The sequence below is a fragment of the Rattus norvegicus genome, chromosome 18 (genome assembly GCF_036323735.1).
Source record: "Rattus norvegicus strain BN/NHsdMcwi chromosome 18, GRCr8, whole genome shotgun sequence".
In the NCBI taxonomy this organism is placed as follows: domain Eukaryota; kingdom Metazoa; phylum Chordata; class Mammalia; order Rodentia; family Muridae; genus Rattus; species Rattus norvegicus.
The window spans coordinates 57,224,113-57,250,049 of NC_086036.1; the positions used below are offsets into that span (position 1 = coordinate 57,224,113).

Below are 25,937 nucleotides of genomic sequence, written 5' to 3' on the forward strand. Positions count from 1 at the left end.
CTCACTGCCTCTCCTGAGACACTATTGCTCCAGAATCACGTCTCTCCTGTTCCCTTCCTTCAGAGCTCGGCTTCACCCACAGTTCTGGCTTGTCACCATGGCCCTTGGGTCTTCTCATTAGTGTCTGCTCTGGGCCCTGCTGTAATAGCCTCAGCTGGCCAAGATGAGACCAGGTCAGCAGATTCCTTCAGCCATTACTCAGCTCTCTGTGGCTGAAGACACTTCAGTAACTCCAGGTAAAGAGGGGTGATGCTCCCTTGGCACTGGAGCTGGCAAAGGTCCCCAGCGTCCCTCCTAAGATGGACTAACTGAGAGACCCAAGTAGCTGAAGCCCCAGCCTTGCCTTCGACCTGAGTTCCTGTGGTATATCAGTCTAAGCGGAAACCAGAAACCACTCTATTGTGCCTTTCGGTCAGGAGGAACTTAACATAGGCAGTGGATCTTACAGGGGAAAGACATACTGCAGAGATCAGCAAGCACATGACATTTGAATACTTGGACTGAAGACGAGGAGTCCCCTGGTACTGGAGGATCTAGAGCCACCCAACACTAGAAGCATCCCCCGGTCTGTTGAGCACTAGGGACCAGAGGTGGGACTGCAGAAAAGACCACCCTATAGCAGATAAGTAGAGAAACGGGGGAGGGGGATACCTTGGCTCCTCCCCCTGGCCAGGGCTTCCCATGAATCCAATCAACCAGCTGCACAGAGGACAAAGGAACCTTGGAAATGTTTCCTACAGTACACATCTGCCAGGGCAGCAAACAAGGAAGACAGCAGCAGGCTGCCCAGCAAGCTTGACTGCAGATTCTGCGCTCTCTGCCTGAGCCGCCTGGGAGTAGGGGGTAGCCCCAGCCTGCAGCCACTGTGGAGAGTTCAGGCCCTACTCAGGTTCCATGGAGATTCGTATCCCTGAGGACCCAGGACAGGCACAGAGATAAGGGCTTCTACACAGGGGTGTGGCCAGATATCCTTACCATGTCACGTACAGGGAGGCAGACAGACCCTGAAACCCTTCCAAATTCCCTGCCTCTCTCCCTAAGCTCCCATAACAATAACAATTATGTCATGGAGCATAGAGGAGCTGGGCCAGGGGATTTACCAGTATTCTCCCTCAGAGAATCTTGGTGAGTACTTCTCCACAGTCCTCACTGGTAAGACAGAAGCAAGGAGTTAACGGAAACTCAGCATCAGTGATAATCCTTAGAGGAATGACCCTAAGGGAAACCACACTTCCCCAAAGATCCAAGGGAGAGAAATCAATGTCCGATGAAGTCGAGACACGAAACTACTTCTTCGGAGAAGATTCTCCAGCAGGAGGAGCAAAGGTGGGCCTGTTGTCGACCACATGAAGATTTCCATAGGAAAAAGGGACAGAGCTGGGCATGGTGGCACATGCCTGGAATCCCAGTACTGCAGGGGCTGAGGAGGGAGAAGTGTGGGCCAGCCTGGATTACAACCAAACCAAAACGAGAGACCCTAATAAAAGTCAAGCAAAACCTCTGGCTTCTGGCTTCTCGTGAAGAGTCAACCAGTCTGATACCACCCGTGTCAGTCACTCTGATGTGGCAGCAGTTGGCTGGGAGCCAGGAAGCTGCAGCCCTTAAGATGTGGTATACAGACTCCAATCCAAATGCAGCCCACAGTGTGGTGGTTCTCAGCCTTTCAACTCTGTGACCCTTCCATACAGTTCCTCATGTGGTCGTGACCCCTGCCCCCAACCATTAAAGTATTTTTCATTGCTACTTCATAACTGTTATGAATTGTGATCTAAGTATCTGTCTTTTCCCATGGTCTTAGACAACCCCTGTGAATCAGTGACCCACAGGTTGAGAACCATAACCTTACTTAATGTCCCCCTTCCTCCCAGGCTTTCTCTCTGCCTCTCTGGCCCAGCCAGAGTCATAGGCATTTCAGTTTGCTTCCTCAAATATTTCATGGCTGAGTGGAAGTGTCCTGCTGCCCCCTGGTGGTCACAATTCACACATAATTTCCATCTTATTCCATGTGAGTGAGTGTCTTGTCTGGGTATGTCTGTGTACCACTCGCCTGGTGCCCTCGGCAGTTAACAGGGGGTGTCATATTTCCTGGAACTAGAGTTACAGACAGTTGTAAGCCGGCATGTGGGTGCTGGCAATCAAACTCAGGTTCTATGCAAAAACAAGTGTCCTTAACTTCTGAGCCACCTTTCCAGATCCTCATTTGATTCTTAACCAAAAGGAAGGAAGGAGGGGGAAAGGGAGAGAGGGAGGCAGGGAGGAAGGCAGGGAGGGAGGAGGGAAGGAGGGAGGGAGGGAGGGAGGGAGGGAGAAAAGAAGAAAACAGATGTGTGGGCTGGGGATAAAGCTGACTGGTAAAGTGCTTGCTTAGCACACAAAAAGCCCTTAGTTCAATCTCCAGTACTGTTTAAAAAAATAAAAGCACAGGTCTGGACATGGTGGCACAAGCCTTTAATCCCAGTACGCCTTGAGTTCAAGGCCAGCCTGGTCTACATAGCAAACTCCAGGACTAATAGAGACTATCTAGTTTCAAAAAAAAAGAAAAAAAAGCCAGTCATGGTGGTGCATACCTTTAACCCCAGCACTCAGGAGGCAGAGGCAGGGGCAGGCAGATTTGACCAGCCTGGTTTACACAGTGAGGCCCAAGCCAGCCAGAACAATATAGTAAGGTCTTGTCTTAAAAATTAAAGAAAAATTAAGGAAAACAAAATACCAACCAACAAAGAGACTGATTTGTCTCAGCCAACTATTTCTGAGCAGGGCCTGCCCTGAAGTATGACTGATTGTGTCCAGTATCTATCGGAGAAATCTGGGTTTTCCCTCTATCTTCAGCAGTTTCCACTCACTTCTTGGCTAGGGATGGACTCTGTGCCCACTTCCCCTCCTCCGTGCTGGGATTCTGTCTGGCTTGAGCATGTCTAGGTCTTGTGCACACTGTCAAAGTCTCTGAGTTTGTGCGTACGCACTGTTCTGGACTGGGTTTCCTGAGGCCAAGCTTCCTCTCTCTCTTTTGCTTTTCCTAATCCTGCTCCTCTACGAGGTCCTGAATCTACACTCAGCTCTTTCAGTGAGCCTCCCACAACCACCTCAGCACTCTCGAATCCCCTCCTTGTCTAGGCCTGGTGCAAACATCTTCTATGGGGCCAATGGCACTGAGCCCTGCAGGGGCAAAAAGCTGCAGGACACTGGTCTGCCTCCAGACAGGAGGGGGTTCCATTAAGGTTTTGGTGTTTCTGCTCCTTCTATGGCATTTATCTTTGCAATACACCTTGGACACCTCTAACGTGAAGCTTATGACAGAGGCTTGGAAGGTTCTAGAAGGAAGCAGCACTCCCTGTGTTTGTAATGCGGTGTCATTGATGGGCACACAAGGCGCCTGGCCAGAGCCAGGTGATTTCCCAAAACTGTAGCCCTGAGCATTTCACTCCTCTCTCTCAACTCCTCCAGTGGCTCCCGTGCACAGTCTGAAGCCCTCTTTCTTGTGGGCTTGCTTAGCACATTTCTTAGTGCCTCTACCACACATTTCCCTCAGTTCTGTGATCTGCTGTCTCCTCTAGCTTTTGCATATGCCCTCCTGACCGCACAAGCTCAGGCACCCGTTAGGTCAAAGGTCATATATCACCTCTTTAAGGAAGCTTTCCTTGCTTGCCAAGCCGAGGTCAGAGGTCAACGCCTCTCTTGGGCTCCAGCCTGACACACTCACAGAAGTGAGTGCTGACTTGTCTGCCTCCCTGCCCAGATTGGGCGGGCTCAAAAATGGCATAGTTCATCTGTCTGACGTCTTGCTATATCCCCAGCATCTATGCCCAAATCTTGGAAGCCTCAAGGGTATACAGTAGTCACTCTAATAAACACATGAGCGAACAAGTTATCATTCTCAGATCTAGCGAGGATGGTGAATGGATGAAATACTAGCCAACAGCTGGAGTCATACTAAGTCCTTTATTGCCAGTGGTCACATCACGCTCATCACACGACTCAAGAATTCCCTCGTCTTCCCTTGGATAATACAATCGTCTCCCTGTATCCTAAACTACGTTGGGGCTCAAAGGGTTAAAGAGTTCCCACTTCACTTTGAGGATCAGGGGGTACCATATGAACCACTCTTCGACTCCTGGGAGTTCTGTTCCATTCTTAGGCAATTCTCGTTGTGAGCGTGCACGTGACAGCCCAAGAGTGAAATAAATAAGACACAGTGCAATGGCTCTAGGCATTGGGGTAAAAAGGCACATTACACAGAGTCCCTGGGTGAAGATCCAGGCCATGCTCCATCTTCTCAGTATGCTTTCTCTCACTCTCCAGTGACTTTAATCTCACCCCCTGGTCTGAGAAGCTATAACCCACATGTACTGGACACATTTTTATTTCTCCTTCATGAGATAGCCTTGGTTCAAAGTATATTTCATTTTTTTTCTCCCTTATGCCTACAAGAACATTCAATTTCATTCAGGTCCCCTTTAACGGCACTTAATAAAGATATATTTTGGGACCTGACAGAACAGGCTGTCCTACTCCAAACTGCTTCCAAAGCTTCCTGCTTAGAGAGCCAGCGCAAAGCTCAGGTGGGGCATGACTTAACTTACCCTGTCCCAACTCTGACCAGGTCTAGCTGTTTACCTCTGCATGTCTAAGGCAGAGGTTCTTAACGTGGCTACCTGTGAGATTCACCTGGGTAGCTTCCTGAAGCCCAAGGCCATGATCGTGCCCAGATGAATGACATCAGCTCTCTCTGGGTGGGCTCCTGGTTTGCTGCCGTTTAGGGCAACCCAGGTAATTGCAGCAGCGAAGAGCCATGCTAAGAACTCCAAGCTAGAGTCTCAGCTTCACAACGAGCTGTGGAAGCTGCAGGTACAGCCTGCTTTGTCGTGTGTTTTGTCTATGCTTCCTGTTTTGATTAGAAGCCCGAGAAGGAAACGGACAGGAAACTGAGCTGAGAACGTCCTTCGAGAGAACCTGAGGTTGGGAAAGGAGCTGCGTAGCCTTGCTCTTGCATCATCCGGCATTGGTGCTTCAACAAGCCCAGAGGAGGCACATTACAGACCGTCTGACACAGGCGAGCTGCCTTTCTCAAGAGCCCTTCAGAAGCCAAAGTTAACAAACAGGCGCTTGAGTTGTAAAAACAGACGTAGTCTTGGAAACACTGAAATAGCCACCTGTTTTACTCTCTGTCTCTCAAGAGGGTCGATTCCAAATCTGTCAGTTGTACACAGGTCAGAGTGGATCACCCTTTTCACTGTCTTGGGATCTTCTGATGACTCTTGACCTAAAGCAACAGCCTAGGGACATTGCCCAGTAGTGACGACACCCAGCATGCCCCTGTGGGCCTGTCATCCAGAAACAAGGTCTGCTTTGAGGGGTTTCTGTTTCCAGATTTGAGAAATGACCTGCTCATCAAGTACCAGGCACTGGGACTTTGGCTACCTAGATTGTACCCATATGTCATGCGCCATGCAACAGCCAGCTATAGGCAATGGCTTTGTGTATGTCAAAGTCCCATGAGATTATATTGCCTAGTGATGTCATAACCTTGTTAGTTTGCACACTCCATGATGCTCACACAGAACAGAACCCCCTAACAATTGTCTATTGTTAATCCATGCTGACTGGGCCTGGAATCAGAGCCTGGGTTTAAGGAAAAGGACACCATTGGCCTGAACATGGGACGTGACAGGTAGCAACAGGACTGCTTTACTCTGCTAACCCACGCCAGGCAATGGCTGGGCCATCCTGACACCACTAACAGTCTTTGTGTTGGTGTCGCACATCCTGGTTGACAAGGGACCCTTGCACCTCCAGCCTCATGCCATCCCTACTGCTTCCCATGACTTAGTTTTGTTTTGTTTTTTTCCCTACGTGGAAAACTGCAATTGGGTCCTATGTCTTAGGCCTCACATCTACCCAACCTCAGCTCCTTACTGCCTCCAGGTCCTCAGAGGCAAAGCTAGGCCCCCTGTGTTCTCGTGGTTCTTCTACCCAGAGCCAGGAAACCACGCTATCCCTCACTTACCCGACTTGCCAGGCCAGTAGTCACCTATGTCACAAGTTCCTTTGTTTCCTACTCTGAAGAAAACACCAGTAGTTACCATTGCAATCAGCCTCTCACACCCACTAATTCACCCTCAAATTCCCCTCTTCCCTGGAACCACCTACAAGTTTGTACACACGTTCCAGACCTATGCAGAGACCACACCCATTCCCAGACACAGTAGACAATCTCCTCAGAACCTAGGCCCATGGCTTCCCCTTGAGCAGGACTCTCCACAGTTCACTGTTCACAATAACTCAGTGCAAGGCAGTAAGAAAGAAAAGATGACTGACGAGCCACGGTGTTTCCTGGCAACACTGTGGGAAGTGTACTACAGAGCCAAGCAGGCCTGGTCGTCTTCAGAGAGGCCCCACCTGCAACTAACACAGGCCACATTCATCCTAGACATGAAAGAGGTAAGAAGAGGTAGGGTGAGCTTCGAGCTGTGGCAAGCCTTAGCTAATCAGCTGTGGCCTAGAGATGGCTTCTTTATGCAGATCACAGTGGCACTGCCGAACCACCCACTGTGGCCTCCCACACCAGGCATTCTGTAAGGCCTAGTAATCACTTCCTGCTGCCTTCTGGGTGCCCTTCACGCCTCTCCCATTCCCACTGTGCTTTGCGCCATCCCCCCTAGGTCACACAGCTTTTAAGCCTCCGCCTTTCCTTAGGAATGGGGTTCCCAAGAGGTCATGCTAAGAGGGAAGATTCCAGCCCCAGGGAGTTGGACTCGGAGTCCTGGCCAGAAAGTTGGAAGGTACATATCCCCTCTGTCCGTTTGCTTCCACCAGGCTCCATTCTGGGTTCCCCTTCTTGTCTTGGGCTTCCAGGATGGTCACAGGCTGGCCTGCCTGTAGACTCAACTCGTGGGTGCTCCTGGCCACAAAAGGGTACACGGCCACCACCTGAAACACATGGGTGTGACACAGAAATGGTCAGGGAGCAGACAACCAAACTCCATCCAACGAGGGCGTCATCCTGTGTCCCCACCACGTTCACATGTAGTCTAGTCTCTTCTGCTGGACACATCACTTCCCAGGCACATTCTCGGCACTAAAGATGCTAGGCCTGCTAGCACTGTGGCTAGTAATTACTGTTCTGACACTTTGCTAGGCTCTGGTTTTTACTATAATTCCATTCTGTATTTGCCCTGTTAGTATTCCGTCTAAGCTCCACCCCCACAGTTACCTAGCAACAGCCAGGTATGCCTAACACTATAAAATGGGCTGCTTGCCCCCTCCTCATCCTCTTGCTCTCTTCCCCATTCGTCCCTTCTTTCACCATTCTCTCCCCCCTCCCTCTCCACATGCTCATGGCTCTACTCTTCTACTTTTCTTCTCTCTCTCCTCTCTCTTTCTTCTTCTCCTTCTCCTCCTCCTCTTCTTCTCCCTCCCTCCCTTCCCCCCTCCTCCCCCTCCTTCCCTCCCATAAATCATGATTTCAAGAACATGTGCAGTCTATGCTCCCCACTGCTCTTATAGGGAAGAATGACACCCTCTTCAAGGGCACAGGGTCTATCTGGGCCTGGCCCTGCAGACTGCAGCAGGAGCGGCTCACTATGTCCTGCCCTCTCTAGTCCCGCAGGTTCTGGCCTCATCGGTTCCTCCTTGGACCCTCACAGATCACTGGGCCTCTGCGTGTGCTGTCTGTGCTTTCTGAGAACTCACCCCAGGTACCAAGCTGGACCCCCTTGATCTAGTTTACTCCTAGTCCTCCTTCCTATGTAAGGAGAAAGCGTTCCTCTTTAGAAAGCCTCTCTATTCCTAGAACTCTGGACCTTACCACAGCAGGGACAGTTGCATTTGCTCACACATTCACGCCGCTAATCTAATCACTTCTAATCTAATCTAGTCCCAGGCAGTAAGCTTGAGGAGGACCATGACCTCCTGTTCATCACTCTGACTCCCGTTTAGTACCATACCTGGCAAATACAGAGTGAATGGAGGACTTCCACTTATCCTGCTGATAGGGGGGATGTTGGATTAACTCCCTGGTGTTCCTGTGGGAAGCCCCAACCCTGGCCATGATAAGAACTAATCACTGGTCACTGCCTGGCCTCACAAGGAGGTGGGCCCTCCGATAAAGGAGCACATGCTTCAACACTAGAGGAAAATCCAAGCCCTCGGCCCTCCTCCAGACTTACCTGGCTCATGGTCGGGACAGTGGGGACAGAGGGTTGGGTGGGCTCTGGGGTTGGAAGCCAGTAGTCTTCAGGCATCCCTGTCTGGCGTCTGGGCTCCTTCTCACTGGGATTGATAGGGTGATATAGCTGAAGTTTTCCAGCTGGCACGTATCCCCGGTGTCCTAGGAAACGTACAGAAGGTTCCATTGATGCTAGCCAGACTCCTATCCTTTTTCTGTGGTGGCAAAGCCAGTAAATGTGAGTGTTGCAAGCATGGTTTCCCAGCATTAAAGAGTCAGAACGAGGTCATCCAGAACCTGCACTTTCCCTCCCACCACCCCATTCCCTATCGCTGTCCCTAGCTGCTGCTTGCTCCCCACCCAGGCACAGAGGCTCCCCACTGGGTCAGTCCATGAGATCTGATAACATCCGACAGAGGAAGTCCATCCCTGGGCTGGTGTGACAACTGTTTCCCCTTGGTGGCACTACTGCTCACGTCCCTCTAGTGGCTGCCCAGAGCAAGGCCACTTCCCCAGCTTTCCTCAGGACCAGGACTGCCTTCCACTGCTGATGCTGTCCTTCCCGGCTCCTTCTCACCAGCCAGCACCCACCCCATGCTGCCCAACTGCTGTCCTCATGAATGACCACCATCTCCCGCTTCCCAGGTGGTCTTCACACCAATCTGAGGTCGGTCTGTGACACTGTTGCTGCCTGTTTGATGCTGGCACAACTGAGCTCAGGGAAGCTCCATGCCTCCCCTCCATCACCCCATCAGGAACCCCAAAGCCTCCCTCTTCATGGTCCTCATACTATTTCCCCACAGATGTGTTTTCAGAGGGTACCCGTTTCTATTTTTCTTTTCATTATTATTATTTTAGACAAGGTCTCAGTGTATAGTCCCCAGGCCTCTCTACATAGCTAGGGCAAGTCTCAAACTTGCGGTCATTCTCCTGCCTCTACCTTCCTAAGGCTGGGGTTATAGGCATGCACCATCACACATGACTCTACCTCATTTTCAAAAGCTGGCTTGGTTTTAAAGCTCGACCTTGTGCCATACAGTGATAGCGACGCCATTGTGAGCTTACGGACTAGTGGCAGGGCTCGCCTTTATCTAATTTACACATGAACCCCAGACCTCAGTGACACGTCCCAAGTCCGTGGCCGTTAGAGATCTACTGTCAAAGTCATAAATCAGATTCTGGGAGTGTGGCTGGGGTGCAAGCATCCCTTCTCAGCACGCATCTGCATCTTCCAGAGTCCTATTCAAGTTCCTTCCACACAACGTATCACTCAATAGTGTGTAAGTTCTTCTAAGGCTTGCCCTGCTTGCACAGCACCCAGGTCCTAGATGAGGAAGGCTACATTGGACCTTAATTTAGACATTTTATGCACCTCTGAATTACTGAAAGCTGACTGAGCTCCTGCATCTGTCAATGACTTCATCCTTCCTGAATTTGCACAGTCAGATTGGCACACAAGGGCATCCATGCCTAGAAGCTGGCTTTCCCAAAAGGAGAAGAAAGGGTCATGGGGGCCCACATACCCCCTGTGTCTACCAGCCAGCGACTGTTGTTGCCTTTGGTGTCCTTGTTTTGTAGAAGGGCCACGATTTGGCCCCGAGGTAGTGTCAGGTCCAGGGTCCCAGTGCCATTGATGTTGCTTGTCACCTGGTATATCTTCCCAGGGCCATATCTGGTGAGGAGAGATTGCATCTGGTGTTCAGACCCTGGAAGGAGTGGCTGAGAGAGCAGAGACAGACATTGTAGCTTAAGTATCAAGGTTGTGCCAACACGAGCTGAGAGCTGGGAATCTTATCCAGCCCTGCCTCTGTCACCGAAGACTCCATTCTGATGGTGACAACCATGCCCTCTAGTGCATGGCTGGCTCTTAGCTTCCAATGACATTTTAGAGGAAATTTTCAACGGATTCAAGTATAAATACATGTCAGTTATAGAACTCATAGGATGTAGCCCTAAATTCTATGCATAGCCCGGAGCTAAGGCATTCCACAGGAAATGTCTTATCTAGGTCTTTGAACCATGCCTTGCTATGGGCTTCATGATGCACCAGGCCTTAGCCATCGGGAATCCTCAGAGGCTAACACAGGACCAGCACTAGCTCCTGGCACTCCTATGGATGAAGGACAGCTAGCTGTGACTCTGGGAATTTCCACTACACATGAACTGGACACCTACTGTGTGCAAAGCACTGGAGCATACGTCATCCACTAGTGCAGCTGGGCTTTATTCAGATAGAAATTGCCATCTAGCTGGGGAGAGAGATTTGGGAGAGAGTCTATCCCCAAACTGCCTGGCATTTCCTATGTTTTCCCATTCACTGTTTTCAGCCAAAGTATTATCCAGAAGGAGTTCAGGTATGACCGCCCCCTTCCATAAAACCAAGGGGAAACCAAATGTGTAAATGCATAGTTTACCACATTCTCCACTTAAGCTGGGTGTGCCCATGTTGTATTTACTGCACTGTATTATGGTTATTTGGAGATGTTGGGTACGGGAGAGGTAGAGGTCTGTCAGGGACACCTGCAAAGACTCTTGCCCTAGTACTGATGAAGAGTCCAAATTAAGAATCAGGATGCACATTGTTAATCCTCATACTTGGGAGGAAGAGGCAGGCAGATCTCTGTGAGTTCAAGTCCAGCCTGCTCTACATGATGAGTTCCTCGACAGCCAGGGCTGCATAAAGAGACCCTGTCTCAAAAAAAAATTAAATAAAATCCAGTACTGGGCTGGAGATGTAGCTCAGTGGCAAAATACTAGTCAGTGTGTACAAGGCCTGTGTGTGATGTGCAACCCCAGCATTAGAGGAAGAGAATGAAATCGAGCAGATGGATGTTTGCAGGCTGAACACAGAGGTGGAAGTTTTCTGGGAAGAGTTTTCCTGGGGAGGTGGAGAGATGGCTCAGCAGTGCCTGCTCTTACAGAGGACCTGGGTTTGGTGCTAGCACCCATACGGCAGCTCACAACCACCTGTGGCTCCACTTCCATGAGCCCTCTCTTCACAACTCGAAGTTGTCTCCGGCTAAATAAGCCCCAGCTAAGTAGCAAGTTCAAGGCCAACTTGAGGTATAAAAAAAAAAATCTATCTCAAACACACACACCACACACACACACACACACACACACACACACACACACACACAGAGAGAGAGAGAGAGAGAGAGAGAGAGACACAGAGAGAGACAGAGAGAGAGAGACAGAGAGGGAGAGAGAGAGAGAGAGAGAGAGAGAGAGAGAGAGCTAAAAGACAGGCTGTCCAGGTATGCTGCTCAAGTGGATTGGGAGATAGCTTTTCTCTCCCCTCAACCCCATCCCTGTGTGTGTGTGTGTGTGTGTGTGTGTGTGTTGGAATACAGGGTTTTGTTTGTTCACAGAAAAGAAGGAGAGAGGAATAAGAAATGTTTCTGTGAGTAACAGAAAAGAAATAGAGAAAGGCGTAAAGGAAGCTGCAGCACACGGCAGGAAAGCGGCTTGTCATGGCAGGGAGGGACGCCTACCTGCGAGGTGGAGGGTGGAAGCACTTTCTCAAAGCTCTCCCGAAAGTGGCGGAGCTGGCTACTGCTCTGGCCTAGCGTGTCCTCCAGCAGCTTCTGGAAGTCCGGCTCGGAGACGTGGCGATGAGGCAGCTGGGGGGGGGGGGGGGAGATGCTGTCAGCAGAGCCTCTCCAGGAGAAGGGACCACAGGGTGCTTGGGTACTCACCCTCTGGACCCAGACAACTGCTTTTGCCTGCTTGCCTGCCTGCCCACCATCCCCATTTCTGTGAAAACATCTCTCCACAGGGGTAGAGGACCACCGCCATCATGACCCCCATTACCTACTGTGATTACATCAAGGGAAATTAATGCGCTTAGGCCAGGCCCCTTCTGTCAGATGCAGTGTGCAAGGGCTCAGAACACCCGTGTTGCCCTTCCTTCAGATCCCCAAGGGTAAATGTGCAGACCTGGTGATTCCCTGTTGTGGTTTGCCTTGGAGTTCTCTCTGAATTTGTAAAATAAAGGCAAGAGCTCAAGATTTGGGCAGAGGGAGGAGTCTGGGAGCGAGAGGGGAGGAGTCAGGAGAGGGGAGGAGTCAGGAGGGGGAGGAGTCAGGAGAGGAGAAAGGAAAGAAGCGTGGGAGAAGGAGAAGCTGGAGACCTGGCAAATAAAAGGTGCAAGGGATGAGGGATTTGGGAGCTAGGAATAGGACAGTGTAGGGTGGATCTGCCCAATCTAGACGCTAGATTGTTTTCATATTAATTGAGTTGCATTTTCTTTGTACCGGCTGATTCGGGTTGGAGAGGAAACTGCAACAATTCCCTATCTTCCACACACAGAAACAACCTGCCAGAAAACCAGCCCAGACAGGGAGAAAACCAGGCAGGAGATTGGGAGAGAGTCATGACACTATATGTCTACAAGTGGGTGTGACCCCTGACCTCTCTTAGGGTCAGGCCCTTCTGCTCTTCTCTGTGTTCCAACCACTTTGGCATGGGCTTGTATAGCTTGTGAGTACTGAGCTCTCCCATGAGGTCCCTACCCTGTTAAGACTCTCCCGCAGTCTCAGCAGACAGCTCAAGAGTGAATGAGACCCCACAGCCAACAGACATGTCCAGCCCTCTGGGTGATAGCCAGACTCATCTATGACCCAGAGCCTTGCTCCTGGGCTGGCTGCAGAGAGAAGACAGTTTTTTGCCACGCAGGCCTTGAGTCACAGGACTGAGGCCAGGTGAATGACACACAAGAGGGGTTTGGCAGCAATCCTAGGCCATATCCATAGCCACCCATAGCACAGGACCAATCAGGAGACACTCCCTTGCTTCCCCATCACCACCGCCACACATGCACTGTCTATGTCTGTAGACCTCCCGCTCTGGCATCCTCAGCCCCTCTGTGCAAACATCAGACTAGCAGAGAAAGGAGAAATTGGAAGAAAACAAAAGGGTTATCCAATCAGATTCACTCTTCTTTTTGTACAGCGCTGGGTCTATTTCAACTTCACACTTCGTAAGTATGTCCGAGGCAGGGCCCAGTAGTGAGTAGTAAGACATCCAAAGGAGGAACCGCTTCGATCTCTGGCCCCCACCCCCGACTGAGGGAAAACATAGCTCCCCACCACTCCAGCAGAAGGCAGGTTCTAGTAAGCACCAAGCAGCCAAGTGTTAGGATACACATTACTAAGTTCTGCAGGTATACAGAGGGCGAGGAGCGGGTAGCCTCCACGCCTCCAGAGCAGCAAGAATTCTGGGAGCTTCCTGGAAAGACTGGCTCATCTGTCACTGGGTGGTAGGCATCAAGAGAGGCCTGGGGGACAGTTGAGGTGTTTCCAGGTGATGGTCAAGCGACGTGTTGGAGGGAGGGACAAGCCGCAGCAGCAGAGTGGGACCGTGGGTTGGAAAGTTGGCAGGGGTGGGGAAGTCAGGAGATAGGATGTGGTGGATAAAGGAGAGTGGGGTTGGAGGGAGTCAGATGACGGCAGGGAAACACAGAAGGCAATGCTGGGATGAAGAGCATGGAAATGGGTCCCAAGGCCTGACTCATGAGCCATTCAGCTCTGACGCTGCCGCTGCAGAGCCAGATGTGGAACTGCCGCCTGTTCCCTCCCGTACCAACCCAGACTTCTAAATTCTCCACCGCCAAGTGCGCAAGTGCGCGTGGTGGTCCGTGTAGAGCTCTTTGGAATCTAATTATGCCTTTGGCTGGTGGTCCCTTTTGAGAGGCTCTGGATCACTGCGTTCAAAGCTCAGTTACTGCACAGTCAGGGGTCAAAACCACCTGTCCTCTCCACAACTTTGCACAAGCTATTTTACCTCTCTCTGGGTCTCGGCTTCTTTGTTATTGAGGGGACCCCACACTGAGTGGGACACTGCCTGGAAAGGTCCCCAAACAGCTAGACAGGAAACAGCTGCTAGCGGTTCTGGTGGTGATCCCAGCTGGACAGACACATCTACTCCTGACTAGACAGGAAAGATACCTGTCTCTGTCACCATCTCGCCCTACTCTCCAGGGAGAGTTTGCTGCTATTTTTTCCACAACAGCATCCTTTGCTCTTGAGTCCCAGGATGACCTAGGGTGGCCTAGAGTCCGGTCTGGCCTCTGCCTCCACTAGAGAAGGAGAAAAGGCATGAGAGACTTCTCGGGGGTCTCCGCTGAGTTCTGAGTCCCAGCAGCCTGTGCCATCCACATTATCTTTATTTCTGCCCTGACAACAGCTTGGGCCTTGCCTGACTATGTGTTCCACAACAACTTTAGCTCCAGGGGCCTTACCAGGGCCATGCTGCTCTCTGCCCTTCGCAGCACTTGGTCTGCAAGGTCTCTCTGGAGGACCACAAATGTGCGCAGAATCTGGCCCAGCCACTGCATGACGAGGTGGTTAAACTGTGGGAGCTCAGCCACTATCAAGGAGTTGAGTGCCTGGTACGTGTGCCGGGCCGCCTCTTCCTCATAGGTCACACTGCCCACATCCAACAGTTTTTCTTCTACTCTCTCGAAGTCCAGGAGTTTGTCCAGACGTTTCTTGATCAAGTTCTGAGGGCCAACCAGGGCTCTGGCCAGACTGCACAATGGTTGCCACACCAGGCCTGTTAACCGCTGCTTCTGTAGGGAGAGGGGAGTGTGGGAACTGGGATAGGGGGTGACAGAGGGTGGAGGCTGGGGGAGGTTCTAGGCCCCATCCATTGACAAGCTGTGACTTAGTGTATCCTCACCCCCTGCTGCCTAACCTGAATTGCAGTTCATACAGGGTCGTGACTGAACAAGATTTGACAACCGTAAACATTTTCCGAACGTATGCTGACCCAAAATAAATTCTGTAATGTGTATTTATGTGAAGTGATGGTCTCAGCATTGATGATTACGCCATCAAAATGCTCATCAACCCCAAAACCCTTTAAAGATGTTCTGTGTCCAGAGCTCTGAATATCCATATCAAATATTCAGCCAAGATTTTACTCATGTAAAAATAACAGCACACCACCACACTGGGGCATAGATGTGCTTTTACCTTTTTTTTTTTTTTTTTTTTTTGGTTCTTTTTTTCGGAGCTGGGGACCGAACCCAGGGCCTTGCGCTTCCTAGGTAAGCACTCTACCACTGAGCTAAATCCCCAGCCCCACTTTTACCTTTAATATATGGTCAAATTATATGTATTTTAAAGAATCGTTTAAAAATACTCCTTTATGATTTATTATCAGTAAATCTGTATACCTATTAAATATACTTATATATCTAGGTCACATAAAAGTTCCTCAGGTAATGCGGTTGATGTGGAAAAAGCTTCAGAACCCTGCTCCAATTTCACTGAGCCTTGGGCTTGTAGTTTGGAAAGGGGGTGATATGTAGTGTCCTCAGAGGGCAGCCCGGGGAAGGTTCTCGACTCCTGGTACTTCTTGCTATTGTTATTACGTAAAGAGCTTGAAACAGATTTTTGTATAGAATGATACTTCGGGACCCAGACTCCATTTGTGTAGATGACCCAAGAGATGGAGCTCTCTGGGCCTCGAGCTCCCATTAGCAGAATGGGGCTATTAATAGTGCCTCATCCGAAAGCGTGTGCTGAGGGGTAAATGAGGTCACAAATGGAAAAGGCGGGCACGGCGCCTGGTACAGGGTGAGGCTCGCTGCACATCAGTTGGGCTATTTTTATCAGGAATTGCAGGAATAGCGCTCCCTCCCCTAGTGGATGTGACAATTGTGTAAGTGCCTGACTTCTAAATATTACTTAGAATCGCTCCACCACCTGCCCGTCAGAGGAAGGGGGAGGAGATATCCCACTCACAAACTGCAGGAAGGCCTGGAGCTGAAGGTCCCTCGCTAGGCTGCAGTACTGTTCCGCAGCTCCCCCAGGGATATCCAGGTTCCGCTCGTGTGGCCGGAAGCAGAGGAAAGCCTGAGTCCAGGGTCAACACAGATAGGTGGTTAGGTCCCACCATGACCATCTTACGGCTAACCCCCAATTCGGCAGACCTCCCAAGCAGTTCTCCAGGGCCTCCACATACCTCCCCACAGCTAGCAAGCACATACGCCATCTGTCCCTATTCAACCTGGGGGATTAGAAGAGGCTTGTTGAGCTGAGGTCCTTATCTCTTCACCCCTTTGGGGCTTGTGAGCACCACACTTATCTGTGTGCCACCTTGGTGAATCCTTTTGCCATGTGCATGCTCTACGGATTCGATTCGTGTTTTTCTGTAAGCCAATGGACTGCTCCCATTCAAATCAATGTATGAAAAAGAAAAGGCCAGGGGCTGGAGAGAGTGGTTAAGAGTACTTGCTGTTCTTGCAGAGGACCTGGGTTTGGTTCTTAGCACCCATACGGCAACTCACAACCATCTGTTAATTCCAGTTCCAAAGGATTGTTGACACTGACCCATGAGAACTCTAATGGGAGGAGGAGCTGCCTCTAGCCCCCAGTTTTGTGGCTACAGACTGTAATGTGTTTGTCAGTACCCCCGGCTCACACCCCATCCCAGCATCCCTGCAGCGGGTACCAGGGTAGCTCGTGGGCCTGGCCTTTGGACTATGCGGGGCGCTCACCTCCAGATTATCCATGTAAGCTGCCACATTGCTCTTCAGCTCTGTCACGCACAGAGACACCCACTGGAATCTCTCCTCCAAGTCATCAAATTCCTTGTCTTCTGTCTGTTAAGTAAAGTCATACATGCAAGGGTCGGACGATCCACATGGGGGCAGTGTGTAACTGGTTTCTCTGCCTTAGAAACTCACCGGGGACAATCTCTCCATAGATTTGGGAAAGACAAGAAGAGCTGGTTCATCCAGCTCTACGACTGAGTGGGGCGGTTAAGAAACAGTATAAACTGTACGTGGTGGCCCAGGACTGAAGCCCAGACCCTGGGTCATGGAGGCAGGAGGATTATGAGGACAGCATAGCAAGGACTTGTCTCGAAAGTGAACAGCAGTGATGTTGGGTAGTTCTGCATTCATATCATGGAAACAGACACTGGAGTATGTTTGAGTCCTGGCTCACTTGCTGCCCAGCCGTGTGGCAGACCCTTCATCCTCTGGTAGCCTCTGTTTCCTTGTGTGAAGATTGAGGTAAGAATATCTACTTAGTCCTGTGGCTTAAATGCTACTGCTTTGGAAGAGGCACTCAACCTGAGCCTCAACGGGGAACTGTTCAGACTGGTGCCCTGCCTAAGCTCAGAGCCTGACTCCTCTATAAGCAACGTGAGCCCCATTACTGGTGCTTGAGAATCAGGTGCTGTGTCTCTCTGTGGTCCCTCACTCTCAGCTTCAGCTACCTAGATTTCTGAAGGTACCTCCCCCTGTTTTCATGGCAGTATCTCCCCCACCGGAACTCAGGCTCACCCTGGGTACGAGCCCCGCCTCCTGCTTCAGCAGCTGGCTCAGCCTGGTGGTCTTCTTGGAAAGAGTATGGGTGTTGATGCGGGCCAGCCGCTCCCGAAGGCTCAGCTGCTCCACTTTGGTATACTTTAAGGCTGTGGTGACACAGAAGAAAAGGGCACTGTGGGTGACAAAAGTAGACCCAGGAGGCAAACAGCCCCATCTTCTCCCGACTTGGCACTCTGCTCCACCAAGTTACACCAGGCAGGATGGTAAGTCCTGCAGGGAATCCCAGTACTCAGATCCTCTTTGTCCCAGGTATGATTCCTGGCTGGAAAGCATTCGGCCTGCAGTATTTTAATAGGTCACTGCTCCTTGGGGTCTCTGGGTTTTGGGGTTTTTGTTTGTTTGGTTGGTTTGGTTTGGTTTTGGTTTTTGTCTATAAAATGAGGACTTCATCCTGCTGGCTTGCTGGGAGGAATCACCTAAGACAGCATGTGTGAAGGGACTTTCCCAGAAAGTTTTAGCAAGGTCTACCAAACACATATTTCCCTCTCTGGGCTCAGTACCTCTGCCCTCTGCCTCCTGTCCAGCTGGATAAAGAAACAAGCACTGGAGAAACCTCAAAGACCCCCAGTCTAAGTCTGAGAGGCTCTCTGTTTCTTACAGCCCAGTGACTGGATATGTAACCACACTGAGTGCATATGACTGCAAACTGTATATACTCTGTTTACCCAGTGGGAAGTGGAACTAACAGGGCTGGCGTTAGGGGTTGTAAGGATCAAATAAAATATTGAAGGGAAAAGAGCATAGCAGAATTAGCCTTCAAACAACATATATTGACCACCACTCTGTCTGTTGGACACTGTTTATGTGGGCAGAAGTATCACACTCTGCCCCACAGATATTTATGAATTTGAGGTAATTGTCTTAAAAGTAATCATGAAGGTTGGGGAGACAGAGAGAAGAGCACTGGCTGTTCTTCCAGAGGACCTGGGTTTGGTTCCCAGCACATAGATGGTGGCTCACAACCACCTGTAACTCTAGTTCCAAAGGATTGGACACCTTCTTTTGCCCTCCATGGCAAGTATACAGTACACAGATATGCATGTAGGCAAAACACCCATGTACACAAAATAAAAACAAATACTTTCAGCCAGGTGGTGGTGGCACATGCCCTTAATCCCAGCACTCAGGAGGCAGAAGCAGGAGAATCTCAGTGAGATTGAGCCAGCTTGGTTTACAGAGTGAGTTTCAGGATAGCCAGGGCTACACAGAGAAAACCCTGTCTCAAAATAAATAAATAAATAAATAAATAAATAAATAAATAAATCTTTCTAAAAAGTAAACATCAGCTAAATTCTTGGTCTCGTGCTCATGGTGGACAATTGAGATTCTTGATGCATGGATACTGCTTCTGTTCACAACCATTCCTACTACAGCAACCTAAGTGGTGAATGCATCCAGCCACACACACACACCTCTTTCGCTCCCAGCGGTGATAGGGATTAAACCATTTTAATTATAGATGAGCCTCTCTCGGGGTGAGGTTTTGGCTCTAGGAATGCTGTCCCTGATGCACCCCTAAGCATCCCTTACCCACTTCCTTGCGCATCTTGTACTCGTTGATATTGCTGTTCACATCCTGGAGGGCAGAGGTGGCTCTCTGAAGGACAGGGTGGGCACTGGCATCCGCGGGTGTGTTCTCCAGGATTTTCTGCAGCAGGAGGGGGTACTTGGTAATCCTCTGCAGAGGGATTACAAGTAAGAAACTGAGACCCGAAGGTCCAGCTTGTGGCCTAAGGGAGAAGGTTGCTATTAGGCAGGTAGAAACCATCCTTTAGGGGACCAGGGGGTGGGGGTGGGGGTCTAGGGAAGTGGTCCAGCTCTGTCATTTAGCTCAGTGTGTGATATCAGGCAGTGTAGTGTACTCTCTCCCTGTCATCTTTTCTGTAACTTAGGGAATCTAGATGTTAGGCAGACAGAGCCGTTCCTGGGCCTCGATTCCTCATCTATTCAAAGTCCAGTGCTTGATTGGCCCTATTCACCCTCTCCGGAGTAAGCATGGCTGACCATATGCTCTTCCTTGACAGGTGTTACTCAGTAGGACACACAGCCCCTCTGTCCAGTGTCTGCTCATTCCATGGGCTATTCTCTCTGCCTGATGCTAGCTAAAGCCTATTCCTCCACATGTCCCCTTGGTGGCCTCATGTGGTCCTGTAGTATCTTCTCTCCAGGGCGTCAGAATCACGTGCTGAACTGCACTCAGTTGTGATGTCACCTCTCCAGTCAGATAATGGTGCAAGACCCAGAGGTTACTCACTTGATAGTTTACTTAACAACAAAATAGGCTATTGCTTAAAAAAAGGTTTGAGGGCCAGTGAGATGGCTCAGCAGAGAAGGGGACTTGCCACGAAGCCTGAGGACCTGCCTCTGAAGCTCACGTGGTACAAGGATACTACAAGCTGTCTTCTGACCTCCACAGACACAGGCACACACATCCACACACTGAATAGTTAAATGAGTGTAAAATTTCACAGGAACATAACGTTTAGAGTATATGGGGAAAGTAACAACTACCTTTAAGTAGTGTAGCATAAAAATAGATAAGAAGATATTGATGTGTTAACTCTCATATCAGGTGGTAGGTAGGAGATTATCCATCATGTCATCCAAGTTTCCTGTAGGATTGGAATTTTTATCAGGAGAAAAATTTAATGCTTTATTTATTTAATTTTATGTGCATTGATTGGTGTTTGCCTGAATGTATGTCTGGGTGTATGTGCGTGAGGGTGTCTGATACCCTGGAACTGCAATCACAGTTGTAAGCTGCCCTATGAATCCTGGGAATTGAACCTGGGTCCTCTGGAACAGTAGTCAATGCTCTTAAGCACTGAGGCAGGTCAAGGGCCACTGGGGAGAGGCTCCAGCAGCAGGCTTTCTTTAGTGAGTCTCAGATTCTGAGAGGTGTATAGAATTCTAACCCCTCACACATCTCAGTGTGCCTCCTACAAGATTCACAAGTGCTCCTGGGTCCAGCCTTCAGGGCCCTGTAACAGAGCCGGAAGTCCTTCCTAAGGAAAAAAATCTTCAGACGAAATGTTCAGGAAAAAAAACAGCTCAGAGGCTAAGAAAAGACATAGCAGGTGGGAGCCCCAGCGGGCAACGGGTGGACTTCACCTGCGCGTCGTCCATCTGCTCTCCCTAAGGCTGTCCTGAGCTCAGACAACTGTGGGCGGGTATTTTGGGAACTCCATTCTTGGCTGACATTCCATAGGAAAGAGCCAGCTGCCTCCCAGAGACAACTGCCACCATAGCACAAACCAGAGGCCTAGGGGTCCTTAAAGAGATGACTGCATTTTTTTAATGTCACCAAGGAACCAGTGCAGAATGGTGGACACCGCTCACATTTGTAAGCTTTCTTAAAATAACACGGAGGAAAACCTATGCGGCACCTCCTATAGGTAATAGGAATGGAAGGATAACACAGAAGGCTGGGGGAGTGCGACAGGAGACGGCTTCTTACATTCTCTCTTGAGTGTCACCTTGGACAGTTGAGCAATATTTTGAAATACACAAATCTTTTGCTCCACCAACCCCAGCCTAGACATCTACGCACAGAAATCTTGGTTCAAGGAAACAAGGGTAGAGGTAAGTTGTTCGGCAACTCCATGAGTGCACATGCGCGCACGCATGCGCACACACAGAGTCCACCAATAGAAGAATAAGGAAGTAGAATCTGGGAGCAAGCTCTATGCTGCCCTGACAGGAGCACGGCAGAATTGCTCACACTGTCGTGAGACAGTATTCGCAGCTACAATTAAATAAAAGTTCTAGAATAGCGTAGGAGTCTCTTTAAAAACAACACCACCTCCTGCCTGCTTCTCCTCCGTATCTTTCTGTCTGTGGCTAAATAGAAGAAAATTAAACAGAGAACGGGGATCCCTCGGGGAGACCCAACAGAGAATGCTTGAGTAGAATTTGAATATTACTTTCATATTTAAACCAAACACAATTAGCTGATAAAGGAAAACGGTTGTTTGCCTTCTCCAAACACTGCTGCGTCCAGCCCTCTAAAACGTTGGTTTCCAGGGCTGGTCCACCTCTGTCTGCTAAGGCTCCTTTCGCACACCACTCTGTAAAAGCTCCTTCCTAATACCGAGTTTCCTGTCCAGCCTTCGTTTCTGTCTTAAAGGGCAGACTACCCTGACAGCTAATCCACACAAAGGTAAAGTCAGTCAGTATCCGTTCTGAGACCACGGTCTTACTTTTCTACTGCTGCAATGGAACACCCTAGTCAAGGCAACTTACAAAATTTTAAAAAGAATTTAATTTGGGGCTTACAGTTTTAGAGTACTACCGTCCATGGTGGTAGAACAAAGGCATGGGAGCAGGAATAGCCTGAGAGCTCACATCTTGATCCACAAGTTGGAACGAGTGAGAGAGAAGGAGGGGAGAAAGAGAGAGAGACAGATGCAGAGATACAGAGACAGAGACACAGAGTCAGATGCAGAGACACAGAGACAGAGAGACAGCTAACTGGGAAGAACAGTATCCTGCATACAGACCTGTGTTACAGAGACTAGCTCGGGTCTCACGTGTCCCTCTGAACACCCAGAGCCTGAACAGGGTCTCAAAACTACTGTGGTTCCAAGAGCCAAAATACTTCTATGCCTCTCAGAATCCGTCCAATCACATGTCACACCACTGGCTTTTATGCACCACCTTTTATACATGAGACTCAGGCTACTCACAAGGACGTCACCCATTCTCACTTCCCGGCCTCTCAGGTGGGTGAGCCATCATGAGTCATGGTTAGCCCCTCATACGCAGGAAGCCAGGACTGCCTCCCCTGTGGGTTGTGGCCCTTGGGTACACACACCCTCTACTCCTTCATCTTCTTGTACTTCTTAAGCAGAGCAGCTTTGGGATTTTTCTTTCCTGACCTCCATACTTACTTACCATATATAGAGGCAGGCTAATTTTAGAGTGCTTCCTCGCAGCTTCTGGAGCGCTGGTGCCCGAGTGCACACAGAAACCCTCATCGTTAGAAAATGCCCTCCTTTTCCTTCTCTTTCTCATTAGAGTTGGCATTATACTGACTTTCCCTAGTTCATGTATAGGTAGGCCCCATTTTCCAGGATTTATTGCAGGATAATAAATACATTTAATACTTAGTATAAAAGGAGATATTGCAACTGACAGAACCAAGCTGCAGAGCAACACCATTCCTGCCTGGCTGAGATGACTAAAATAGCCGGGACTTATTTAGTGTCCCTTGTGTCGTGTGTCTACGCTCCACCAAGCCCTGTTAGGACTCCCATCAGACCCATAAGGAAATTGGTTTTGAGATGTGAAATGGCTCTCACAGGAAGGGGCTGAGCCCGATCTGCCACCATGCGGGCCTGGCTCCAGAGCTGCAGAAACAGGACAAAGAACAACCTCGTTGCCAACTAGTTATCGCTTCTAGCTCGGCTGGGGAGGATGGAACCATGGCAGGGATCCCGTCTAAGTTTCCGCTGCTCTGGAAAAAGCAGGAGCTCGGGCCAGAGGGGACTCACATTCCCATACGGCAATTTAGTCAGATGGTTTGCAAAGGAAAATGTCTTCAAATCCTGCATTTTGTGTGACTTTGAAGTCCCCTCAACCAAGGGGTGCTGGTTCATTTCTATAGTCCTTTCTCAACTGGCTACAAGACTTGACCTGAATGGCTGGGAATCCCAATGGCTTGGCCTTTCCCTTGCACTGGAGCCCTGTGACGATCAAGTGAACAGCAGCTGCAGGAAGCACACAGGCCGTGTGTCCAGACCTGAGCTGGCTCTGTGTCTCCTCGGTGGAGGAACCTAGCAAGGTCGGCAGACCTTGGGTGTCCTCCATCACCCTCAGTTGATGCTCCGCTGCAGGCCAGGTGCAGGAATGCTCAGCCAAGAACAGACGGTTCATTTACTGAGCCCAGCTAAACTGATAATATGCAAAAGCGTAAGCTAAGTAAATGTCTTTTTTTTTTTTAATATTTGCGCATTTATTTGAGTGTATGTACATGGACACACGAGAGCCATGGCACATGTATGTGGTAAGAAGACAACTTATTGGAGTCTGTTGTCTACTCCCACCATGTTCTGGGGAGTGAACTTAGGCAGTCAGTTTTGGTGGCCACAGTCAAGTGCCTTTACCCACTGAGCCATCCTGCCAGCTCAGAAAATGCTGGTTTAAGGTATTGAGGTTTGAGGTGCTTTGTTACCTAGCAAAAGCTACTGGGAGCAAAAATCTCCTAAAGTCATTCTACGTTCTACACGGGGTCTGCTGTCTCCCTTTTTACCACAGTCTCCACTACTCCCTTTTGTCCCACATTGGGTTTTAGCTTTCCTGGGTTTTGTTGCCTGCGTCACATCGAATAGCCCTGCAAAAGCCTACATTTTTGAGACCTATGAGAAACAGATTTTTTTTTCCTTTGAGGAGAGGATCTAGGGTAATGAGTATTTGAAAAAGAGACTCTGATGGAAGGTCAATGACTGAGAGAAAGACAAAGCAGATGAGAAAGGCTGGCCCAGCTTCACATCACTCCACGAGCACTTTTCTCTGTGGCATAAAGGAGCACCTATGTGAGGCAGTGATGGCCTCCACTGTCCTTCCTCCACCACCCTGACTTCTCAAGCCTAACCATCAATGTCCCCTTGGCAAGTCGTGTTTGGGGACTTCATGTTGATTCAGGGTTTTCGCTGTTGAAGGCTTTGGAGTATTTCGTGTATGAGCAGGATCTTGCTATGTGACCCTGGCTGGCCTGGAACTCTCTATGCACACCAGCCCGACTTCAAGTTCACAAAGATCCTCCTGCCTTGGAATCCTGAGTGGTGGGATTAAAAGTGTACAGTATCACGTCCAGCTAAGTTTTGGTATTGTGAGATGTGGTCTTGCTATATAGCCAGGTTACCCTCGAACTCATAGCTATTCTCCTGCCTTAGATTCTTAAAAAACAAAAAAACAAGAACAGATACCCTTTGGATGAAGAGCTACAGGCAACAAATGGCTACCAAGAGAGGAGAGGAAGAATCAGACTTCTTCAAGTATGAGCCTCCTGATGGGTTATCTAGTTCCAAGTGGTTGTTTATATCTATGATCTCAGCTCATAAACATATGAACAACATAGAACATATTCAGAAGGATATGTATATATGTATGTGTGTGCATATATATATACATATGTTACATAATACACATATGTGTGTGACAGTAATAATTAAAGAAGAGGTCCCGAGCTTGAGAGGAAGCAGAATGGGACCCAGAAGGAGTTGGAGGCAGAGGAAGGTGGTGTACAATGATATAAATACATGGATTATAAATATAAAATCATGGATGAAATTATCAAGATATGTGAAAAAGGAAATATTAAATTTGTGATAGAAGGGAAATAGTAAAATGAGAACCAGTAATTAATAACTCACCCAAACAATAAGAGAAATAAAAGAAAACAATAAGACCACAGATCTTAAAAAAATGCCCCGGGGCTGGAGAGATGGCTCAGCGGTTAAGAGCACTGACTGCTCTTCCAGAGGTCCTGAGTTCAATTCCCAGCAACCACATGGTGGCTCACAACCATCTGTAATGAGATCTGATGCCCTCTTCTGGTGTGTCTGAAGACAGCGACAGTGTACTTACAGATAATAAGTAAATAAGTAAACAAATAAATAAGTAAATCTTTAAAAAAAAGTCCCACCTATAATATCGCGAGACTAAAAACAAACCGACATGGGTCAAATGAACTGGCATGACCACCTGGTGGAAGCATGTACTAAGAGTCAAAGGATGAGGAACGACATAAGGGGACGCACCTTCAAGAAAGAGACAGAACTGACTGAGAGAGAGGCTTGGCTGCTGACACAGGCCTGAAGCAGCCTGAGCAGGCCCGAGCAGGATCAAGACTTGAACTGTCCCCAGACATGCTACTCACACTGCAGCTTCGATGATGCCCTGGATCTCCTTCTGGAGTTCCGGCTCCTTCTGGTATGCCTTGACCAGCAGCAGGGCCTGGTCATAGTTGGCACAGTAGACTTTATAGACTTGTTCAAGCTCCTCTTGGAATTCCAGGAATAAGTTACCTGATGGCCAGTAAGCAACAAGGGTTACTGGTGGCAAGTGCGTGTGTCCCTTGCTTGGGGCTGGGAGGTAGAGCCTGTTCTGTGGTGGCCTGTTTCTATTTTTTCATCCGTTTCATGGAGTCACTGAGTGGGTAACAGAATGGTGTGGATCCCCGTTCGTAAATTATAGATCATGACCCCAGATGGGGCTGGCTACAGAGCTGAATGTGGGGTCTGGGAAAGTTTGGCAAGAGTAAAATATTTGCAAACACAGGGCAACCAGAGATCAGTTCTAAAGCAAACTCGTTGTGAACCTGAGGTGTTTCTGTGACCTCATGGAGCTTTGCTGCAGCCTGGGTTTTGAACACATACAACATCTGCACTTTGTCTGCAGGTGTCATTGTGACACACAACCCCAAGGAAC

The 25,937-nt window shown here is 49.3% G+C and overlaps 1 protein-coding gene across 12 annotated transcripts in view; it reads right to left on the bottom strand.

Moving 5' to 3' along the window:
* Arhgef37 (Rho guanine nucleotide exchange factor 37) overlaps positions 1-25,937 on the bottom strand; it is a 65,664-nt gene that overhangs the window by 18,492 nt on the left and 21,235 nt on the right. For 4 of the 12 annotated variants that reach the window (XM_006254811.5, XM_039096828.2, NM_001100974.2 and 1 more), the window contains 10 exons: positions 25,387-25,534; positions 19,038-19,237; positions 17,463-17,593; positions 16,671-16,775; positions 15,916-16,026; positions 14,406-14,735; positions 11,659-11,787; positions 9,688-9,883; positions 8,166-8,326; positions 3,921-6,927 (listed from right to left, as the gene is read on the bottom strand). In XM_006254811.5, the coding sequence (XP_006254873.1) occupies positions 6,718-6,927; positions 8,166-8,326; positions 9,688-9,883; positions 11,659-11,787; positions 14,406-14,735; positions 15,916-16,026; positions 16,671-16,775; positions 17,463-17,593; positions 19,038-19,237; positions 25,387-25,534 (1,721 nt within the window). In that variant the 3' untranslated portion in view covers positions 3,921-6,717. Of the gene's footprint in view, positions 1-3,920; positions 6,928-8,165; positions 8,327-9,687; positions 9,884-11,658; positions 11,788-14,405; positions 14,736-15,915; positions 16,027-16,135; positions 16,181-16,670; positions 16,776-17,462; positions 17,594-19,037; positions 19,238-25,386 lie in introns of those variants that run through there. The other 8 variants (XR_010059573.1, XR_010059575.1, XR_010059572.1 and 5 more) reach the window with 5 other exon arrangements.